General features: G+C 40.5%; 1 protein-coding gene and 1 non-coding gene across 3 annotated transcripts in view; both read left to right on the top strand.

The window, feature by feature from the left end:
- LOC6611722 (semaphorin-1A) overlaps positions 1–22,599 on the top strand; it is a 115,363-nt gene that overhangs the window by 14,519 nt on the left and 78,245 nt on the right. For both annotated transcript variants that reach the window (XR_004361420.1, XM_002036217.2), the window contains exon 3: positions 6,206–6,763. Coding sequence is in view for 1 of the 2 variants with exons in the window: in XM_002036217.2 (XP_002036253.1) it covers positions 6,526–6,763 (238 nt within the window). In the remaining variant the exon portion in view is untranslated. The remainder of the gene's footprint in view (positions 1–6,205; positions 6,764–22,599) is intronic.
- Trnaf-gaa lies at positions 13,163–13,235 on the top strand. The gene has a single exon. It is a non-coding gene; the product is annotated as a tRNA-Phe (tRNA).

The following is a 22,599-nucleotide window of genomic DNA, read 5'->3' on the forward strand; positions in this document are numbered from 1 at the left end:
AACGTGTCCGTGACATTTATGATGTGCCACATTGTGTACCTAACTCAAACTCTTCTAGCTACCTCTCATATATATTTTTTTTTTACTGATCAAAGAGTATAACATAAATTGTTTGGTTTTTGAAGACACTGGTGTGGCTACATTTTTGTTTGTTCGCTTGTCTTGTCGCAATTCATTTCCAGTGAGCATTTTTTACTTCTTCTCTTTGCTCTTCAAATTATGAATTTTATTGCCCTTAATTGATCACCTCCCATTGATAACCACAAAGTGTTTCCTCAATGTGCTACTTCTCCTTCAAATTGATTGGGCAGATCGTAAATACATTTAGTACGCTTCCTGAATTTTCAAGTACCGCCATCTTCATTTTCACAGGTTAAGTACTTCACTAATTTGTGACAAACATCGAAACGATGTAAGTTCAAATCGTGGCTCCATCCCCCAAAAATCGAGTTTGGTTCAGGGAATTTCATTAATATTTTATGGCTCGCTCTTTTAGTGTTCTTGTTTGTCTCGTGGTTTTATTTGATAAGGTCAAAAAGACCTAACCATACAAATGGGGATGATTGATTGTGCTTTTCTGGTTTTGTTAATGGTTAACTTTTCATCGCTTTGTAAATGTCAACTTTGTTCAATGGGAGGGTTTCGAAATCATTTTTTAGTCACGTTTTGTTTGAGGAGATCCAAAATTTAACTGTATTTTGTGGAATTGAATATAATAAATTAAAAAAAAAAAAATACAACAAATATTGCTCTGATTGTCTTGAGTTTTATAAATCGGTTTAATTTCCGTATATCAATATCAACGACTTTTGGAGGATTACCAGGGCCAGCTTCATTATTTATGAGGGAGTTTAAGTCGAGTGCAAACACGCGGCCAAAAAGTCCAAGTCAAATGGTCCGTCAGTCCATGGCATTGGGCATACGCAAAATTTCTGGGGATTATCAAATGCAAAAGAGCTGATGGGAGTGCGCTGCCCCTTCTTGGTGGCCATAAATCATGGAATCAAAGTGCCACATTTTTGACTGAGTTTCTGGGCCGGGGTATGCGTTAAGCCCTTTGGCCGAGGTCTAACACGTACTAAATGCTTGTCAACAGAAATCCGGAGATGGGGGGAATCCGGACGGGCAACGTGACAGTGCGCAGACGTGACGTGGAAAGTATTTATGGGAAAATATTTGTTCAAAAATTTCTTACTGATTGTATTGGATAGACACAGGCAGCGAACGGAAAGGGAAATGGAAATGAGAATTGATTTTCCAGCGCTGAATAAATATGAGACATTTTCCAATGTCAATGTTATGATAGATTTGAAGCAGAATACAGGCGAAACTTAAGTGCTTAGAATAATTTCAACGGGGAAGTTTTATACAGACAGAGTCCCATGAACATTTACAAAACTTGTTTGCTTTTGTCAAGGTATTTTTACAATTTATTCAATCAACTCTACGATTTTGTGCAACTAAACTCCACTTGTCCACTCAAATTGAAGGACTTTTGCTTAAACATACATTCTCTTTGCATCGCATTCGTTCCATCATCAAATTACAAATTGGTTTCCATGCAGTTTTGCATAAAATTCCAAGTACTCCGGCGGCGTGAAAGTTTCGCCCTCTGGAAAATTGCTAGCGGAGAGCATCAATTTGCATGTTTGCAAAGTGTTAGCTGCAAAAACGAAATTAGTAATGAATCGACTGGAGGAATCAGCATCAAACTTATCCATAACAAGCGGGAAAACAAACAAGCAAGTACATCGGAGTGCAAAATGCATACTGCCAAAAATGTGAAAATGGAGGAAAGGACGACGCTCCAAGCTCCAAGTTGCGAAAACTTGAGCAACCACAAAAGAATGAAATTCAAGTTGCTGGGGCAACATTAACTGAGCGCCAACAATGAGAGCTGGCAACAAGAAAAGTACAACAATAAATAGCATTATGCTAATCCAGGCCAAACAGAATGCGGCAAAAGTAAGGAAAGCTTTTTGGGCTAGTCTCTTTGCCATCCCCATCCCCAGGAAAAAGGAAGCATTAGGTCCTGTCGGAACTCGGGCAGCAGCTGGCAGAAAGATTGGAGACCGGGGCTCTCGGTGTCCGGAATCCGAATAATAATTACGAGGGAAAACAGCGTCAGCACCAGTCGCAACTAGCTAACTAGTATTTACTAAAAAATAAGTCACAACAACCACACACCAGGCGCCCAAGTTTCCACTGCCTCACGAGCAAAGACGAAAAAAAATTCCGAGAACGTGATATGGCATAAGGAATAAGAGTTAAATCCCCTCGAAGCCCTGAGCTCCAGCTTTTTTTGCAGGACAATAAACTGCCAGCTTCAAATGAGCTTTGAATTCTGCAGAGCAGATAAATTAGCAGTTGAGATTGGGATCTTGATAAGATAATGCTAATTAGACACGACTTGCAGGAGAAAACTTGCCAATGAGTTAAAAGGGTGGATGAGCTTGTTTGTAATTAGGAAAATACCAAGGAACTATTACCTGCATTTGTGTTAAATTCGATAAAAATGATTTAGAATATCCATACACATCAAATAGCCCAAACGATTTAAAAATCGATTTGTTTTACTTATTATTATTCATATAATTTTTTATAAAAGTATGTGCCATCTATCCTATATGTAATTTAAGAATGCATTTTAAAATTTCAAAACGATAAATTCCAATAATTTAGATTCAGTTCGCATTTTTCACAGTTAAGCTTGAGGCATAACGAAGACAAGTGTGTACATCCCATATGCGAGCAACATGTTAAATTGTCATAAGCCTTAAAAATTCCATTATGATTATTTACTCTAGTGCCGAAACACACCCCTCCGAAGATGAACATAAAACACGAAACACAAACAAAGACACATGGACCGAGATAAGGATACAAAGTTTTCTAAGCGAATAAATCTGTTTGTCTTGGGGCCAGGACACAAACACTCACGCACACCAGCACACACAAACCACTACAACACACACACACCCTTAAACTGAGCCTTCAGTACCAAAATTCCTCGCCAGGACTTTTCCTCGCGACTGTTCGAAAAAACAAACAACAAATTGTAAAATATTTTCAAACAGACACAGACACATAAGCAAGGCTAATAAATGAGAACTTTTGAGCGACAACAAGGGCAAATCCCATTTTTACAAGGATATGAAGGAGCTAAGGGGCTCAGGCGCCATTGCAGGCCAAAAACGAGGAAAACACAGCAAATCGCTGCAGGATATGCAGACAAGACAAACAAGTCACGAACCGAAACCAAAAGGGAAAAAAGCGATAAAGCACAACTGAAAATGAAGAAAAACTCGTCGGGCCGCACAAGATTTGCAACATAAATATTTTCCATGGCACACAAACGATAAAAAAACACATTTGCACACACACACACACACACAAATGGAAAACAAAACGCGAATTGCGGCATTTATTTGTATATTAAGAGCTGATTTTTTGCTCTCAACTCTTGTGATTGCAATGGCGGCGCGGCCATTTTGCAAAAGGCTGCAACAAAATGGCTGCCGCAAAAAACCAATTGCATCGCCTGATGAGTGTTAAGTGAGTGGGTGGTGTGTGTTGAGTGGGTGTTGTGTGAGTGTTGGAAATCGCAAACTGATGCCGGTTAAGGAATGCTGGATTTTACAGAAAATGTTAAAAATATATAAACCTTTAGGGAAATCTCCCCACAATTGCAGTTCTTTCTTAGTAATTAATAACATGTCCCAGAAGTAATGTCATAAGCAAATTTAAATATTTTATTTTATATTTATAAAATAATATTTAAATTCAACCAGTTAACTAGTCAGTCAGTGTATTTTGTGCCCCCAATGCACAGAAGCCAATTTCGTTTGGATTTATTATTGTTTTTATTTTTTGAGCAGACATTATTTTTGAGTAATATGCGCAATGCATCAGGCTCAGACGCAGGATCTGGACTATTCAGTTTTTCTTACTGCCAGCCATTTGCTATATTTGTTGTTTAAACACACGCACACACACCCACCCACACCCACACACACTTGACATATTCGTGCTGTCTGCAGGGATTCGAGGCATTTAATTTTTGGTAGCCATTTACAGACCCCAGGACCCTAAGTCCTTGCACAACGGAAAATGCAGTTTTTCAACGGGTACAGTGCAAAATGCAGTTAAAAAGGCCGCCAAAAGACCAGCCCACTCCAAACCATTCCACATCCCAACCCGGTGGGCGTGGCACTGCCTCATTTTTCGTTAGCCAGTTCTTGTGTCTGCGTCTGCATGAAAAATAATTTTATATGCCTGGCAAAACGTCTCTCTTGTGATGGTTTTCACCAAAAATGTTTTATGTTTGCACTTTGTAAGCGGGTTACGAGTTGAAATAGTAGATGGCTTCCGAATGCTTAGCTCTAAATTATTCCTAAACATTGAAAGTTGTGTGTTGGAAATGCAGCAATTGCAGCTAAATGGGAAACACAATTAGGTTGCAACTTATGAAAATTGTTGGGGCAAGTGCGCCATTATATTTTGTGCGAGCAGAAATCATATCTGCATAGTTAAATGTTTTTAATAGCACATATGGTGTTTAATGGGGAGTTGTATCTTAAACTATTTTGTATTCCTATTTCTTTGTAAATCTTCCTTTTTTTTGATTTACTATTCCCTTAAACTGTTTGTAGTTAATATCCTGACATGCTCATATGTCCTTTTTATGTGCTTTTCAAACAGCCATCGATTGCTCTCGATAGTTTATGGCTTACTGTTCAGTGACAGCGTTTTTAGTTAAATTTTGCGTGAACACTTACAGGTACTTGGCAAACACATGGCCACTTATACTGCCCTCAAACATATTCACATCTATTCTACACTGGCAAGTGTGTGTCTGTCTGCTTTTTATCCAAACTAACAATCGGTGGAGTGTTCAGCACAGGAGCTGCAAAGTGGATACTCCACTCGTATGTATGTGTATAACCCGCTGCCCTTTCACCTCCCGCTCGATTCGGGTCATTCTGGTAATGGGTAACATTAGGCAATGCAGGGTATATGATATTTTAGTTAGCAAATAACTGAAAATTTGTCTAAAATTATGCAACAATATATTTCGATAATGGAAGAGGTTTTTTGTCTTTTTCAGATATGTTTTATTAAAAGTCTTGAACGTCAGTATTTGTTAATAAAAATGTCAAACTGTGGTAAAAACTGCAGTAAAAACTTTATTGCCCATATAAACTAAGTCTTTAAACGGGTTTTAAGTTTAATTAGCGGGTATCTTGTAGTCTTTTTGGCGCATTCTTTTTCTCTTTTGGCACCTCGCCGCTCCGTTGACGTCATAATTAGAACGAAGCCAACGCAGATGCACATGACTTGGAAAAACAAATTGCGCTGCACTCTGCACCACCCAGCTAGCCAAGCGCCCAGCCACACCCACCTCAAAGTTCACCTGTGGCAGATTTATGACACCGAGTAACCCCATTCCGCCTCCGTTCGCCGCACCTTGTCAACCCCTTCGTGTGCTAGATTTGTACATTTTCGTGCCACATTTTAATTTCTCTGCATTTCTCTACTTGGAGCAGCGCTGGCTGCTTTCGATGGGCGGTTTCGATGGGTGGGTGGGTGTCTGGGTGATGTGCTGAAAAACTCATTAACTGTGCACGCTACTTGGCACCTTTTCTCTTCTCGCCCACTCTTTGCTTGCTTTCTTCATCCGCCTTGTTGCCCATTTATTCCTTGCTGCCTTTCAAATTCTTTTTTCGCCCCGCCTTCTTGCTTTCTTCATTTATTTTATTTTTTTATATTTTTTGTTTTCCGCTTCTTACAGTTTTCCATTTGTGGGCTAAGGTCGCTAAAATTATCTGCATGGGTGGGGGGGCGAAAAAATACAATTTCTGCGACTCCCCAAAAGAGGGCGTGGCCATGTGCGTGTGGGTGTATGTGTGTGGTATTTGTTTGTGCCAGTGTGCACACACACGATTGCACAATAAGCCCATTTAAGCGCAGAGGGTAAACGAGACCTACATTAAATCGAGCACAAAATGTATGCATGCGAAATTGAAAAAAATTCTAAAACAAGGGGGTGGAAGACAATATATATTGGGTTCAATTATTCAAAAAAGTGTCTTCGTGAGCAGGGGCATATGGTTACGCAACAAACTTTAAAATTACGCATACGAACAGTGCGCCAAGTATTCAGAATTCCTAAACTAATACCTTAAAACTTTCTCTCTCGTTACAGAAATGACTGAACTTTCATCCCGCAACTTATTCGTTCGCCCTTAAAAACCCAGAGACAATTTAAGCCCTGTTATAAAAAGTTGTTGAACAAAAAATTTATCAATATATTTTGAAATAATTTAAAATCAATTTAAAGTAAAGCATAAATGCAGCTGCAATAACTCTAAAACACGCACAACCAAGCCAAACAAACATCAAATCAAATCCATTTAGCTGCAATAAAGTTAGAGGCAAAGGCACACACAGAAAATCAACAAATAATAAATGTTGCAAATTTAATCAAACCAACTGGAATTTAACTAAATTTTATGCAAAATAGAAATGTTAAATTCACACAACACAAACCACAATAACAACAGCGGCAGCAACAGCAACTACAACAAAGGCCACAAAATGCATTTGAAAAGTGCAACGGCAAAAGCAACAATAATGAAACATAAGCTAAGCAAATTTTACGGATACGGTTGGATGCAAGTCTTCCTACTACTTACAATCCTCGTGATTGGTAATCAAAGTGCCTGGCAGGAGAATATACGACCAAAACTCTACGTTGAATTAGGTGAGTCCAGTTGCAAAGAATTCATAAAAGTATTCATTTGTTTATTTTACGCATAAGATACTTGAATGGTATAATTTACACATCAATTTGAAGAATGTCCACAATAGGGTTTCAATTTTGTTAACTAAGATCTTGTTCAATTTAGCCATAATTGTTGTCACAATATTTGTTTTTATTTCATTTTATATGTTCATGAAATGCATACATTTTTACACATTTATTCGAACTTTTTCTCCCCCATAATCAAATTTATTCGTCACATTTCAATGTCAGTCGAAGAAAATCTCAAGAGAATCTTTGCAATCTTTGTAACCAAATTAAGACAAAAGCAAATGTCAATTTAAATTATGACCAAAAGATGCAAAATCGGAATGTAAGGCAACGGAGAGCAACGAATCGAAGTCAGCTGCCAAAAACTTTAATGACAACATTTTTATGAGCTACAAAATGTAATTTGACTGCCAGAGTTTCATGCGATGGCAATGGCAATGGCAGTGGCAGGAAGCCGGATGATAGTTGCAGATATTCCGTTAAAGTTTGACATCCAAAAAACTCGCCCAACGCCCAAAGAGCAACGCTCCTAACTCCCAACTCATCAGGAAACCTTTTTGCCATCCTTCGAAAGTATCCACTTTTGGCAGGTGAAGAAGTTTGCTCAAGAAATGAAGCAATAACTTGGACAAAGCGTGTGTGCGAGCAGGAGACATAGAGCTACTAATGCACACACTTTTTGAGATATATCCCAGACATCCACACGTTTTGCTATCTTAACTATAAATAACAAAAATTCCTGGAAGACATTATTTGCATAAAAGTGGCGAAGCTCTCAGTGCTGAAATGAGTGGGGATAGGAATAGTTGGGTGGTGCTGGCTTGGATGGATGGGATGGCTGGGATGGGTTGGTTAGCTGTTGCCAGCAGCTATTTCTAGTGTCCTGTGTATGTCCTCAATGTGCGACATCATCATCGTGTTCATCATCGTTGCCGTCATGATCGTCGTCAGGAGTTACGTTGCATATGCAAATTTGGTTCCTTACCCTCTTTTTTTTTGTTTTTTTTGGCCCAAAAGTTGGGCGATTTCTTCATCGTGCTCACGTAGGTTGGCGACAGATATATGGTATATAGCATGTATATTTATACGGCGTACAATGTACATAGTTCTGGTTACATATGTATTTCTGCACCGCTTTTTGTTTGTGCAAGATGAAGCAGAAAAGTTGCCGGCAGCAGATGATGGAGAAAAAGTCGAGGCGATGCTGGAGTTTTGGCGCAGAAGAACTAAATTCTAAAAATATCTTGTGCACGCTTCAGAAATTAGGTTATTAAATGTGCATTTGGCACACTCTAAAATGGGAACAGGAGATGGCAAAAACCAGACTGCCAAAGAAAATGTTGCATTCTTGAAGACAATTTCAGCAGCAGCAAAGATATGGAGTCGAATCGTTCTGGTAGGTGTTGGAAAAGATTCCTAGTATACCAGGAAGTAGTTGAACCGAATGGGTTTTAGAACTGCTCTCTTACCCATAAATTTGAATTGAGAATCACATCTGAGGAAATTCGTAAACATTAAGTTAAACTACATTATAGGATCCGGAAATGAGTTTTGGTTGCAGAAATTGAAGTTCGAAAAGTAAAGGTTTGTTATAATAGATAAAGTTATTTTAGGATAGGAAATAAAGGATTTTGCAATACTGTAAAGCTTGAGTAACATTTTCTTAGGGCTGCCATGCAATTTGCAATTTCTGCATGCTCAATATCTCATTAGGAAAGTCTTCTTTCTGCGCCAACTGCTGTTGCCAACTGGAATGAACATTTTTTGTTATTAGTTTAGCTGTAAAATCAACTCAAGGATAATCTGTGAAGCGAACCTGTTTGGTCCCCTTCGACCATCCCACTCGCGCAGTGCTAAACCAATTACTTAGCTCCGGTCCCCTTCATTTCGCACTGTCAGGGGACATTGCACGTGTTAAAGTTCATTTAAAATCCATCAGGGAGCAGGAGAGTGGGGCACGGGAAAGCGTTATATAGGGGGTGGTTGGGTGACAATTTCTTCTTCATCTTCTTCACGCTGTTTGGGGCACTCGTGCATAACAGGAAAATAGGGTTAATGGGGAAATTATGAATGCGCCCAAGGAGGCGCAGACCAAATGAGCAAGGTTGTTGGGTAAATGTGTGAGTGGGGCAATGCATTCATACACCATTGTTGGTCAAAAGAGCGGAAAAAAGGGGATGCCTACTGTGGATAGTACCGACTATCGAGTACCGTGTCCCAAATTTTTTTAATTGCAGTTCTAAAAGATTTATAACTATTCATCTGCGTATTCATGAAATACTACATATCTGTAATAAATATTTAAAATACCAATTTTGTCCGTTTTTATACATTCACTTTCTGAATATACCCGCGTTTACTGGGCAGGATAAAAAGCGAGCACCCCATTTTCCAACGCTTGCTCTGTTTCTTTCTCCACCGCTTGGACCATAAAATATTACAACCCTGCGTGGCCAGAGTTGCATTTGACAGCCGCAAGTGGTTGTCATTAGGAGCTGCGACAAAACGGTCATTTAAATGCACTCTTCTTCTGGCTGTCGCTGTCGCTTCTTCCACAACTTGTACGCCAAAGTGGGCGCAACATTTGCGGTGAAATTACGTATATCAAGTGGGCGGCAAGGGCAGCTAATGCTGATCGTTTTGGGGCACTATCGCGCTGCATTCTTCCCATAGCCACTGGAAACCCCTCTTTCTTTCTTCTCTAAATTTTGTGGACATTTTGCAAAATGTTTCTTTCGCTTATATTTTGGTACGTGCGCAGATTTCCTGATTACCACAAAGCCAATTTCAGAAAAAGGGGATAAAACGAACAAAATAAATCGCATGCAAATGAACCGTCTTGGTAAATAGGTTACGATTTTTTATGCTTAAAATAAATTGCATATTTGAACTAAAACTTATATTTTCGTATGTCAAAGTTGTATAATACTTTTCGAGAAGGTATCATAATTGAATTAGTATTTCGCCATCTGGCCGTGGCTGTTAAATTGATATTTTCCGCTCAATTGAACCTGTAGAAGTTTAAGGCATCCAGATGCTGACCAAAGTTGCCATCATTGACTTTAAATGACACGAACTTCCGTTGGCAGCCAATTAGGCGAACGAAAACTGCATTACTCAGGTTCTGCACTGAGAGAAAACAGTTGCATTAAGTCAAAAATTCATGTTCGGCCCGAAACTGAAACCTGTGAATAATGTGGAAATATATATAATAAAATTAACACATGAAAAACCTAAGACACTTAAGCTCATAACTTTCAATGGCTGACTCTAATGAAGTATCATAAATATTTTTCTACACGATTAGTAGTGATAATGTAATTATTTCCGTGTAAATTCAGTCGTCTCCCCCGAACCCCAAACTTCCTGTTTGAAGTCTCCGTTTTGCTGGGGGTGTCTGCGGCCTTCGCTCGAATTCGCCCAAAAATAGTTCTGTCGCCGACGTCTTCGACTTGGCTGTTCTTCTGGCCGTCATTAAAACTGTCTGCAACGTGTCAGAACAGCAAACATAACTGTTAATTGCCATTTGTGCGCGAAGTCGGAATTCCGTGCCGAAGCTCCCTCTTCATTTTCCGGTTTCACTTGGTTCCGCCGGCACTTCGGTCTCATTTTCATATTTCGCCGCATGCGCCTCATTACAATTTAATTCACAATGTAATTGCAAGCGTTGAGTGGGATGCGGAATGGTAATGAAATGGGCGGTATGTATGGCTGTACGTGTATAGAAAATGGGGACTTTTCGGTGGCAACTAAGCAGGGGAGGGGGAGTGCAACCACCGACTTGGCGAAAAGTTTTCTTGCAGTTTTGCGCCACTTGACACGCGCCTCGCATAATTTCCACACGTCTTGTGTGCGCCGCACAACTCGCATATGTATGCAATCCTCTACGATTCTCAACTCCCAGCACTTTTATTTCCTTGGCATATGCATTTTTGGCAGTAGTCGAATGTCGCAAAAGGGCGGAAATGCGGCAAGTACAAAAATCCCCAACCCCATTTGCCCAACTTCGTTTGGATTTTCTGTCTGGCTTTGTTTCCTCTCCGCTGGTCCATATTTACATATTACTTTGATTCCATTTATATTTCAGTTAAATAAATTGTGTATTGATAATCGTGGCTGTCATCGCTTGGCACTGTCTATATTTAGATTTTCGAAATATGTGAGATGCATAGTTAAATTGATGATAGGGATTACGGAGGATTACGTAAGCCAAAAATGAAATTGAAATTCATTCATAGGCGAAACGTAACGATGAGCTTGTTGTCATCAAAGAAAAAATCAAGTCGGTTGGATTTTAATTTATTTTGCTATCATATCAAAAATGGAAAAATTCATATTTAATTTTAAGCATATGTAGCAGGAATTTCCTATTTCCTAACTTCCGAAATTTTACACATATTTTGTGCTTAAAGTTTATTTTCCAGCTCTTTAGTTTGTCATAGATATTTTCCTCATTTGACTATGCTAACATTTAAATTGGTCACATTTCGGCCATGTAATTTGAAATGGGAATTACAAATCACTGGGTTGTGCTTTAAACAAAAAGAAAAATGTGAGGAAAAACGAAGCGGAAGAGCAAATCCGAAAGGCACACCCAATCAATTATATAGACAGCAATTTTACAGCCCCCACCGGGCAGTGTCGTTCCATCCTCTCCCATAACCCATTCCAATCCAATATCCATGCCGTACCGAAAAACCCGCCTCATGAATTCGTGTCCAACCTGCCAAGGCTGCACTTGCTCGAGTGCGAGTGTGTCTGTGCAATTGGAACATTTCATGGATTAAACGCTTTCTTAATTGAGTGCCTCATTTTCCGGTTAGGAAGTTTTTCATGCCGAGAAAATAAATTACACACATGAGTGCAATTTGGTAGCGGCAGTCGCTCCAGGACGCAGGATGCAGTCGCCAGGAACGAGCCTTAACGGTCTTAACCCGTACCATCTTTTTCCCGAACGGGTCTGAACTGAACAATCACCTCATAATGGCGTTAATCAAAAAGTTGCCGTGGCAACTCTGTTGATGCAGCAAGTTGCACTCCAGCGATTGAACGTTTAACGGCGTAACTTATAGATACACACTAGAAAAAATTTTAGCTTTCGGTTTTTTTTTTCAAATTTATTATTTAAAAATTGAAAGTTAATTTAAAATTTAAATTAAGTTAAAATTTGCTAACTTTATATAAGTTTATTAAAGAAAAAAATCGATTTTTTGCAAATGTTTTCATATATTGAATCCTTTCAGTATCAGTGCACGAATGTGAGAGGTTCAATGGCTTTCTCTTGGTCACCAGGGAAATTAGTAATACGACAAGTGCAGCAGCATTACCACCCCGCCCTCCCATTTGCCATTTACCCCGCTTTAACCGTACACCGCCCCATTTTCCACTGCATCTGTGGACAAATGAGCTCGATGGCGGTGGCGACGTTGTCGTCGCCATTCCCTTCACCATTTTTACACATTTTACTTATTCCCTTTGTTCTGGTTGTCCTAGCTTTTTGTCTCTATAAATTTGCCACTGATCGTCCTGGTCCTGCCATGGACATGTCCTGTCCCTCTCTGCCCGACTGCATCGTGCGTCGTGTGTCCCTTTCTGGCTCGTCCTGGCACTTGGCCAGTAATTGAAATGGCGTAACGACTAAAAATTGAAGCGAATCCCGCTCACAACTCTAATGAAAAAGTTAAAGAGTCTTAGCTCCCTGGTATACGACATACATTCGAGGTGGTCTAAAATGAGCAAAACGAGTGGCTGGCTGTAGAAAAGTTTGTGAAAAGTTAATATTGATAAATTGATTAAAAGTTTAATAATTCCGCTTTTTAGAAAAGAGCAGAGAGCAGTAAGGGAAACATTGTAACGATTGGAATCAGCAAACTCAAAGTTATTCACGCAAGGCGTCAAGGAGGTAAAAGTTATAGATTAATTGCTAAAGCTAGTTTAATAGTTCGGTTTTTATTAAGGCTATTTTCTCGATGTACCTTTGCCGGAGTAACTCGCCACAGATTATATTGTTGTTAAAAACTAAATAAATCAGTAGAATTTTTCACACGTCTTATCACTTTTATGATTCAATTATACCGATTTAGGAAGCTCTCTACTGATAAGAGTAATCAAGCATGAAATTAAACCAATACAAACACACGCCTAAGCTGATTTGTAGTATCACCAAGTCCGTGAGTTTTTATGAATGCTCTTTTTAGATCTCCTCTCTCACGAACCGGCTTTATACTCTTGAGTATCTGAGAGATAAGAACTAGCCATAGTACTAATAATAAACTTGACCTTTGCCACACTGTTCGGATAGAAGTGCCTTGTAGTTTGTGTTGAGCTTTTATCGCTGAGCATTCAAGTGCCGAAATAGCTCAGTTGGGAGAGCGTTAGACTGAAGATCTAAAGGTCCCCGGTTCAATCCCGGGTTTCGGCAATACGGCTTTTTTTTAATGCATTTTCTGTTGTATATTCTTTTACTTAAAGTAAATTCTGTATTTTCATTATCTATTGTAATGCCGAAGCATTCTGTAATTCCGCACCTTATTTCCCTTCGCGAACTTTCGACATTCTTCGGTGTCTCTATCGGGAACACATCCTTCCACTGCGCTCATTACAAAATAAAGTCGCGCCGCGTCAAGGATTAAGGATGGAGGCTGATGAATTCGACAACAATCTCGCCCACTGCGCACAAATCACAATGCGAACGAACTTTTGCCAAAACTTTTACCCCAAACAAATGCAGAAAATGCTGAGGCACCGCCGCCATGCGAAAGTGTGAGCACAAAAATCAGCATGACAATTATAATGATAATGAGGGGGCTTTCGGGTCTGCGGGCGGCGGTGGTGCCTTGATGAAAATGTCATTAAATGATGGCCAGGAATGCGCCCAACTACCAACTACATTCAGCCAACTTGCGAGCGTCATCAGTGCCATCTTCTGTCTCTGTTTAACGCCTTATAGTAGCTTTATCCTTGTCGTCGTCGTCGCAGTTGGCAGCTACATTGAATGCAATTAAAAAAGTTTAACTTGGCTCCCATCTTTTTTATACGTGTATGCTGCGCTTTCTCCTCGCTCGCTGTGCTCTAATTAATTTAATTAACAGGAAAATGAGTTGCTCAACAGTTGGCAACACGGTAAGTGAAAGATTTTAGCATGTGCAAGTGCAGCTTATCCGACATTAATGTGTCGAATCTGGCAATGAGAAGCGAATATGGTTTGGCTACTTAACATTTATGCTTTTAAGTAAAATGGGGTCACTTAACAGATTTTGCTGCAATACTATTGATCTAGTCTCATTGGAATATTTATCTTTTAAAAACCTTCCATTGCTTTCCACTGCTACAAGGCCCATAAGTAATTATAATAGCAACCTAACTTTATTGTTTTGGCTGGGGAGCAAAAAAGTTTTGGACCCTGGAGATGGCCTAGATCCTAATTACCTATTTGGTCTTTCGCAGTACGCCTGCAGGCAGTAAAATAATAAACACTTTTCTCGAATGCTTGTTGTTATTTTTTCTTTCTATTTATTCCTCCTGAATTATGCGCCATAAATCAGACTTTTGTCTTGGACATAAACTTTTTCAAGTTAAGGCCCCGCTGTCGCGGTTGTTTTTCTTCGGTTTCCTGTAGTCGTTGGGCTGTCAGGAGCAGAGACGGAAAGTTTTTATATATATTTTATTTTAGTTGGTGGAAGAAGAAGTAATCGTTTAGCCCGCATGGGGACGCCTGTCGTCGTTTGCGTCACTCTCCCAGTTCGCTTCACCTTGCCCACTTTTCCCGCCACGCTAATGATCCTCGCCACTGGCGCCCACGTAACAACCTCCACTTCAGCCGGCACAGTATACACATTTCCCTAGGATATTCCGCTTTCACAGCTGGATTGCAAAGTGCTCACGTGACGTCCATTTGGCTGCATTCAGTCTGCAGATGCACAACTTCCGATAGCCAATAACAAATCGATGTTTTCTTATTAATGACTTGCTCGGTTGGCTGGCCTCACTGTTATCAGATGAGCAATGATCTCAGGGAACGGCTTTATAAAGTCCCACAAACTATTAAAGATTTAAGTCTATGGAACCAATCTTAAAAAAAATGCCTGTAACTCCTTTCTCCTATGAAATCTGTTCATAATTGAAACATCTGTTTCGTACTGCACATCATCCATCATTCCCAAAGACGTTATTAAACTACGTAGGTCAACCCTTAAGGGTTCCATTATAACCCATTACACGGTCTTCATACACTTATGAGCAATTGTGCGAACAACCCTCGTTGCTATGACGTCTTCGGGAAGACCATCCAATCCCATTTCCTTATACGCATCATCATCATCGCCGGCGACAGGAGTTGACATCCCACGCAGCCGCCGTACAATTTGTTGTCATCAGGCGGGCTACCGCTAGAGGAAAACCCCCTTAGCCACACAGTGCCAAACCCAGCAGATCCCGGCCTAAAACAAATGCCTTCCGTCGTGCTAACTTTCGATGTGCACTTAAAAAAATTGTATATCTGAAGTAGTTGGTATAATCTTGGCTCTTAAAGTTAGATGTTTTGCAAACAAAAGAAACCCACTACTTTTCATACTCATAAATTGTTTATGTTATAAATATTGATAAAAAAATCCCTTAAAATTAGATCGTATTTTTTCTCTCAGTGCCTTTCAGCAACCACCTTCCATCGTCTTAACTGGAGCAAATCCGCTGTAGACTTTTTCTTGTGCGGCTCTGTACGTTTCCTTTTGGCGAGATTTATCGCATTTTATACATCATTGTCACACCAAGGAGTCGGCCTGAGAGATTGGGGCTGGGTCCCAGGGTTTCTTTTTGCTCGATTTTTCTGCGGTGACAACGTGCAACCGCGTCAACGCAATTTGCCGCCATGTCGGGATCGAAGTTTAGCCTAGGGATCCCGGTGGGGGAAAATCTTTTCGTGACGCCTTTCGGCCTTCGTGATGAATTATTGAGACGCATGTCGTTGTGACAATCGGCAAATCAGCCAGGAATCCACCGCAAGTGTGTGCCCCAGAATCAGTGTTTCGTATCTGCCTGCTGTATCTGTATCCTGTGTCGCTATCTTGACTGATGATTTGTTAAGGCAACATCCGCTGCGAAGTTAGTAAAGTATCTGTCTTTCTGAATTTCAAGTGGCTTAGATTTAGAGCTCATTTACGAGCTTTAAACTAAGCTCCTTAAGTGTTTGTCAATTGAATTTTTAATGTGTGCTGGTGCAATTTTCTTTGTAATTTTACTAAATTATAAAAGGCTTTTGGTAAATTTATTCAATTTAAATATAAGAACTATCATCGCATGAATTGTTTTTGTGTAGTTCAAGTTTGGTTTTATTGTAAGAATCGCTTGTAATAATGTTGTTTCTGCGCCCTTGGAGCGCTTCTACACTCACTCCACTTCAATTTATAGCTCAATTTAAGCAAGGTATAATCTGTGAACAAAAACTGCAATAATATGAAGCGGCAAAGAGTTTGCTTTTTCATAGTTTACAGCTCGTTAGCTTTTTATAGTTGGCTGATTCTTGCCATATATATTTTATAGACGGACAGCGAGGCAGAAACGCCTGACAGCTTTTCACTTTTCACCGCGGTCAAGGCTGTCGTTTCAGCTGCTTGAGCTGTCATCATTTGCAGCGGACTCCTTTGTGGTCCACCTCCGATTCTTCTGGCTGGAAAGCATGGCATCTGCGGCAAATGTTCGCCCGCTCCTTGCAGTTACCGTAATGGCATTCGGCCACTTTGAAGTTCCAGTGGGCCACCAATGCACCATGGGCCGAAAAAAGTATTATTGCTTCAAAAAATATAAGTTAATCACTAAAATATTTCAGAGATATTGTTTCGTTGAAAAGATTTATTGAATTGATTCGATGGGCGAAGATTATTTTCGAAGATAATAGTAGTTCTATTGAATCTATAACTTTATTTCCAAGTCACAGTTCGTTATTTTAAGAGGTACCTCAAAACATATGGTATCTAAGCGTTCCAACTCTTTTGAATGCCCCCTGTTTGGGTTATGTCTTTCCTCGCCTGTCGCTCTGCGTTACTGCAGCTTATGGTGCGGTAGGCTGGACAAAAACATTTTAGAATTTTAAATGTGCCGCCTTCTGCCTTTTATGGCAAAGCCCACAATCGTCAGCGGACACAGGAACGGGAACGTAAACGGGAAGCAGCAGCAGCTGCCAAACTGGCCGACCGCAGGCCCAAAAGATGGGAGCCAGTCTGCTCGGAACGTACTCCAAAATATATATGTATATTTTCCAGTGCCTCTGCTTTCGGTCTGTTAACATGCACATGACATTTGTCTTTAGACGTTAATCTCATTAAATAAGCAATGTGGCGCAGACCAGGCGCCCTCTCACAATTACACCAGCCTCTTCCACTTGCCACTTCCCACTTGTGCTCCTCCACTCCACATGTGCATTGTGAATTGTGAGCTATTTTGGGTGCACAGTGGTTCAAACGCTATTTATGGGTATCGCATCTGAATATATAACATTGTATGGGTACCAAACCGTATCTGTTAGCTTTATTCTTAAAATATATAATACATTATTATTAAAGATTCATAGCTATTATGTTGCTCGAATATCTGACTAGCTTTGAACCACTGTGCCGTGTGATTTGCAAGCCGGGCTATTTGGTTCAGTTTGCCCGTCCGCCTGACAGTTTCTGCTCGGACCGCTTTTAATGCAAATGCAGGGGCAAATGGGCATTAGGACGGGTCCAAACCGAAGCTGGCCGCAAAGTAAGCTGCCGGAGGAGGAGAACGGAGTAGGAGGTGAACTGCACTGGGAGCCAGCGGGTGGAGTTGAATGCCGTAGATACTCTGCATACTATGAGATACAATGTGCATCTTTTATGAGATGGCAACGACACTGCACCGACTGTGTGTGCCTATGGGCCTGGAGTTTTGGGGCTACGAGTTTGCATTAGGCTCGCTTTGTGTCTGGGCAAATGTTTCGTCATCGATTAGTTGGTTGTCGAATGGCCAAAAGCCGCACATTGCCGGAGCATCGAGAATTGGGGGGTTTGAGCTTAGAACAGCAGATCCCAAATATCGAAATCTTTTTGGGGGCTCGCATTTGCATTTTGTGGGCTATCCGGCTGGGGAATGGTAATTGGTAATTCTATAAAGGCGCAGTTTAATTGATGAATTACAGCTGCACTCCGGAATCGCTGAAAACCAAATGGTTCAAATGCATCATTGCCATGCCCATTGTATGGCTATGTGTCCGTATATAGAGATCTTTTGCGGTCTGGCCGGACTGCTAGCAAATTTCATGTGTGTGTTCACAAAAGATAATTCGCACAGCTGACGAGGCAATCAGACGTGTGTGCATCTGAATCATCACATTATCATATTACGTTTTCCATTCGTACCGATGCATTGTGCAGATACATCTTCAACCCAAAATTTCCACTAGTGAAAATCTGAGAGCAAATGCATCCGAATGTCCTGGGGGAGCACCAGGCCTAGTTAGATTGCATAGCGAATGTTATTCATATAAAATATTCAAATAAATTACGGTAGATGCTCTTGATTGGTTTCGGATTCGATAAGAGATACTATAACTTACTTTCGGACATACTTATATTTAAATATATCAAAAATTAGTAGGAACAACTTTACTTGGGAATTCTGCAGCTTGTTCGGATTCAGTGAGTTGAGTTTTGCAATTTGAAAGTTTTATAATTTCAACTAGAATCTGTCGAGTGCAAAATCTTAATTCTGCATCTGAGTGGGGAGCTTCAGCTTGATGGGGTCACTTGAAGCTGCCAACCGATGCGCAACTAAATCGTCCATGTCATCGCACACAGATACTCGCACACACACACCCTAAGCCGGGGAAAGTTTCCCCTGACCTCTTGCTTAGCAACTCAGACACCCTACATTTCCCTTTGACCCCTGCACTCTCATTCACATTCACATTGCATTTTGCTATCCGTCTACACTGTTGACTTATTTGCTTTGAGATAAACGCCAAGTTGATTTATACAACCCACCGACAATTCATTCAGCCATTTGCACCACTCACCCATCCAGTCACACACTCGCTCACCCACTCATTCACTCATTCACTCATTCATTCATTCATTCATTCATTCATTCGCTCATGCAGACATGCAGTCAAGCGTACGAAATTCTTGTTTGTTTGTTTCTTTATTCATTGGACAAGCGGGCAACTTCCTTGCCAGGGAACTTGGACACGGGCTAGCCGTGCTAGCAAACTAGCAAACAATAAGTGAGGAGCGGTCAGGCCGGGATTGGTAATCGGGCATCTGGTGGTTGGGGGGTCGGAATGGGGCAGGATCTCGAACGGCTCGACGTGGCCACTTGGCCACGTCACTCGACAATCAATCCTCATCGAGACGGCGTCGGAAATTGTTTTCACTCGCATTTGCATTTCAATATTCACCGATTGCAGCTGGAGGTTTCGACTAGCTTAAGTGTACAGAAAATGAATATATAAAATGGGATATTAAATAATTTATTTTGTATATAGAATCCTTTATTTATAGCTAATGCGAAGACAGTGCAATCACACCCCATTTAAGACATACTATAAAATGTAATCAGTTACTGAAAATTTTAAGCAATTCGCAATGTTTTCTGTAAACCCGGACATTTATGTGGATCTAAACGTAACCCATGTAGAGAGTAACTACCCTGCTGAAACCACGCTTTTGGCCATGTATATTTAGGCCTTTATGTGAGGGCGGCTGAATAATGGCGGCTTGTATGCTTAGCGGCAATTAATCAGCGGAACTGTCCGCACCCAAACATGCGTGAATACCCACCGCCCATCATAAAACCCCTGGTCGTGTCAGAAAGAGACGGATGAATATGACAGAGACGGGGAGAGAGTGAAAATGTTTTGCTGTAATTAACTTAGATAAACAAAGACGCCAAAGGGACATTCGCCAGCAAGTGCGACTATGTCCTTCGAGGACCACCAGGACCACCAGGACCACCATCATGCCGCAACGAAAGGGAGGGAAGATGTGTAAGAGAGATAGAGTGAGGGAGAGGAAGAGGCAAGAAAAGTTGAAGAAGCAATGTGGCATGGCCTAGAAGTCGACAGACTTCCGTTCTCATCTATATCTATATATACATTTGCCGGCAGTTGAGAAAAATGATTGCTCAAATAAATCATAATTAGCCATGTAAACATTTAGCAGATTCAAGTGTGTGTTTGCGTTGAAGACAAAGCGTTGCCATAAATCGTACATTGAGTCCAGTCTGTGGGAATAAAAACTCGCTTCTATGATACTTACTTTCTTCAATTGCCTGACATCGGCAGCCATGCAACTTGTACAAATTTATTGCCGCTAAAAATTAGTACGCAAGTCTGCATTTGAATTGTGTACAATAAATCACAAGATAAGCATATCATTTATAATACATTGTTCAGTTACATAAATCTGTAACAGATTTTAGCTTATTGATGCCGCCAAGAATGATTCAATCTAAACTAATACATATATCTAAAGATAGGGAAATATATATATATTTACCTGTTTAGGCGTCTGCTCAAATCGATAAATTGGCTTAGTCATGATATCAAGAATAAAGGCCCACTTATCCGCTGGCCATTGGGTCATCTGGTCATCATCTGAAGTTTATCGCCCCGCACATTGACCGCTCGTAAATTTCATAGAATTAATTACTGCATCTGTTGGCGGTTGTGGCTGGCATTGTTCTTGTTATTATTATTATTGCTATTATTGTTATTATTGTTTAACAGGCATTTGTTTGTGTTTGTGGGGCCCTTTTAATTTCTGTGCCCAGCTTAATGATCCATGAATTACTGGATCGTGGGCGGGTCCAATTCCAATTCGAATTCCCAAGGGTCGAGGTCACAATTGCTCATGCTGCATGTCATTCCCGTTCTGCGGTTCAATGACTGATGTGGCCGTGTCTGCTCGATGTTAACAATTGATTTCTTACCTCTTTGTCGAACTCGTTGAGAAAAAGGGCAACGTATGTATGTAGTATACTCGTAATTACTGCTGACATCTGTGAGTACCTGACCTGTCTGGGCCCTGGTAAATGATTCGGTTTTACGAGTTCCTTGGGCATCTTTAATTGGATGCCCGTGAGTGGGAGATCTATTTAATTGTTCTGGGACACGGATTGATTTAAAAGGTTTTTTATCTCATTTGGATTATTTGGTTCTCGAAATGGATACACATCTTACTTAAAGGGGTTAAGTACATGACACTTTAAAGGGTTTAGTTGAAGCTAATAATGTTACATTTTATAGAACTTAAGATATCAATGCTCTCATTAGTATATAAAGCTATTAAACTATTGATGAAGTTTCTAACATATGTTCTTTCTATATCGTTTCAGGTATGTACCCAAAACACAACCGTCTAAAGAGGTTAAAAGTAGTAGGTAGTAGTGGTCTCTTTTGTACTTCCTATATATTTAGCACTCTCAACTCAAGAACTTTTTTCTATGACCCCAACATTTGGGAGTTTACCTTTTGAGTTGTGCTGCCCGTTTTATATCCACAGCTTAGCAAATTAAAGTTTGCTGGGATATTTGATGGCAGCGTGAAAGCTTAACCTTGCCAACCCAGCTTCCCCCCCGGGAATTCATTTTCGCCCATTTTTTGCTAAGCGTCTGAATGTTGTCGCCATTTGCGTTGAATGCCACGGCAGCAGCAACAATGGGAACAACCGCGCTGTGTAATAGAGTCGGTTAGTTGCCACCCTGTACCACATATATATACAAGCTATATATTTATCGAAGGACAGCTGAGGGGGTGGGGGAACTTCCCACCAAATTGGCTCCAGGCTGAGTGGGGTGAATTAAGTCTTTTCAGGGAGTAGTCAGCACACAACAATGGAATGTCGTGCTATCTCCCTGCTGCACAATGTTAGAGTTGCACTTAACTTCAGACACAGGAAAGCCGAGCTGCACAATAAGCACAAGGACAAGCGGAGAGAAGCTAAGCAGGATGGTGAATGGTGAATGGTGAATGGTCACCCTTTCCACTTCATTCCACTCCACTCGACTGCAGTTCCCCCTCCCAAAAACATGGTTTTTTTCTCAGTGTCTTTGGGTGTGTGGGCGGTCGTTCTGACAAAAACAAAAGTCACATGAAAGTTGCATGAAATAGCTGCAGCTTTGCTGTTGCTGCCGGCAAAGTCAAGTGGGTGGCGATTTTTCTTACACAATAATACACTTTTCCCATTTCGCTGACAGGGCTCCACTTTAATATCCTCTAGCTAAATGTGCGGAAGGTATGATAATTGTAGTGCAAAGCCATGGATTTTAATGTCTCAACGTTTTACAACTGTTTAACAAAGCAATGGGAGGATTCTTTTTAAAATAAAATATAAAAAATATATTTTGAGAAATGCTTAGATAACAGATGAGTTATAATTTAATAAACATATGCTATGCTAGGTCATCAAAAAGTCTAATCCCTAGCACACATAAAGTTTTCATTTCATCTGTAACTCCACTCAGCTGAAACATTTCTTGCACATGCAGCCTGTGACGTCACTTAGCTCAGACAACTGTGATAATGATAAAATTAGATTATAGATGCTTTCCATTTTTCACACCCAACTCGCAGCAGCAGCAAGTCTCCCCGTTTCCAGGGTGCGAGGTCCCGGGTTTTCAATTTATAGCTGCCTCCCATGTGGGAATTCCATGCGGGTGTTGTGCTGGAAAATAATTACCATCAAAGTTTTATATTACACATATTTATTACGAGGCGAATAGAGGAGCTTGAAGGTTGGAGTGGTGGTGGTGGTGGAAGCACATCCATGTGA

This window comes from Drosophila sechellia, chromosome 2L (genome assembly GCF_004382195.2).
Source record: "Drosophila sechellia strain sech25 chromosome 2L, ASM438219v1, whole genome shotgun sequence".
In the NCBI taxonomy this organism is placed as follows: Eukaryota; Metazoa; Arthropoda; class Insecta; order Diptera; family Drosophilidae; genus Drosophila; species Drosophila sechellia.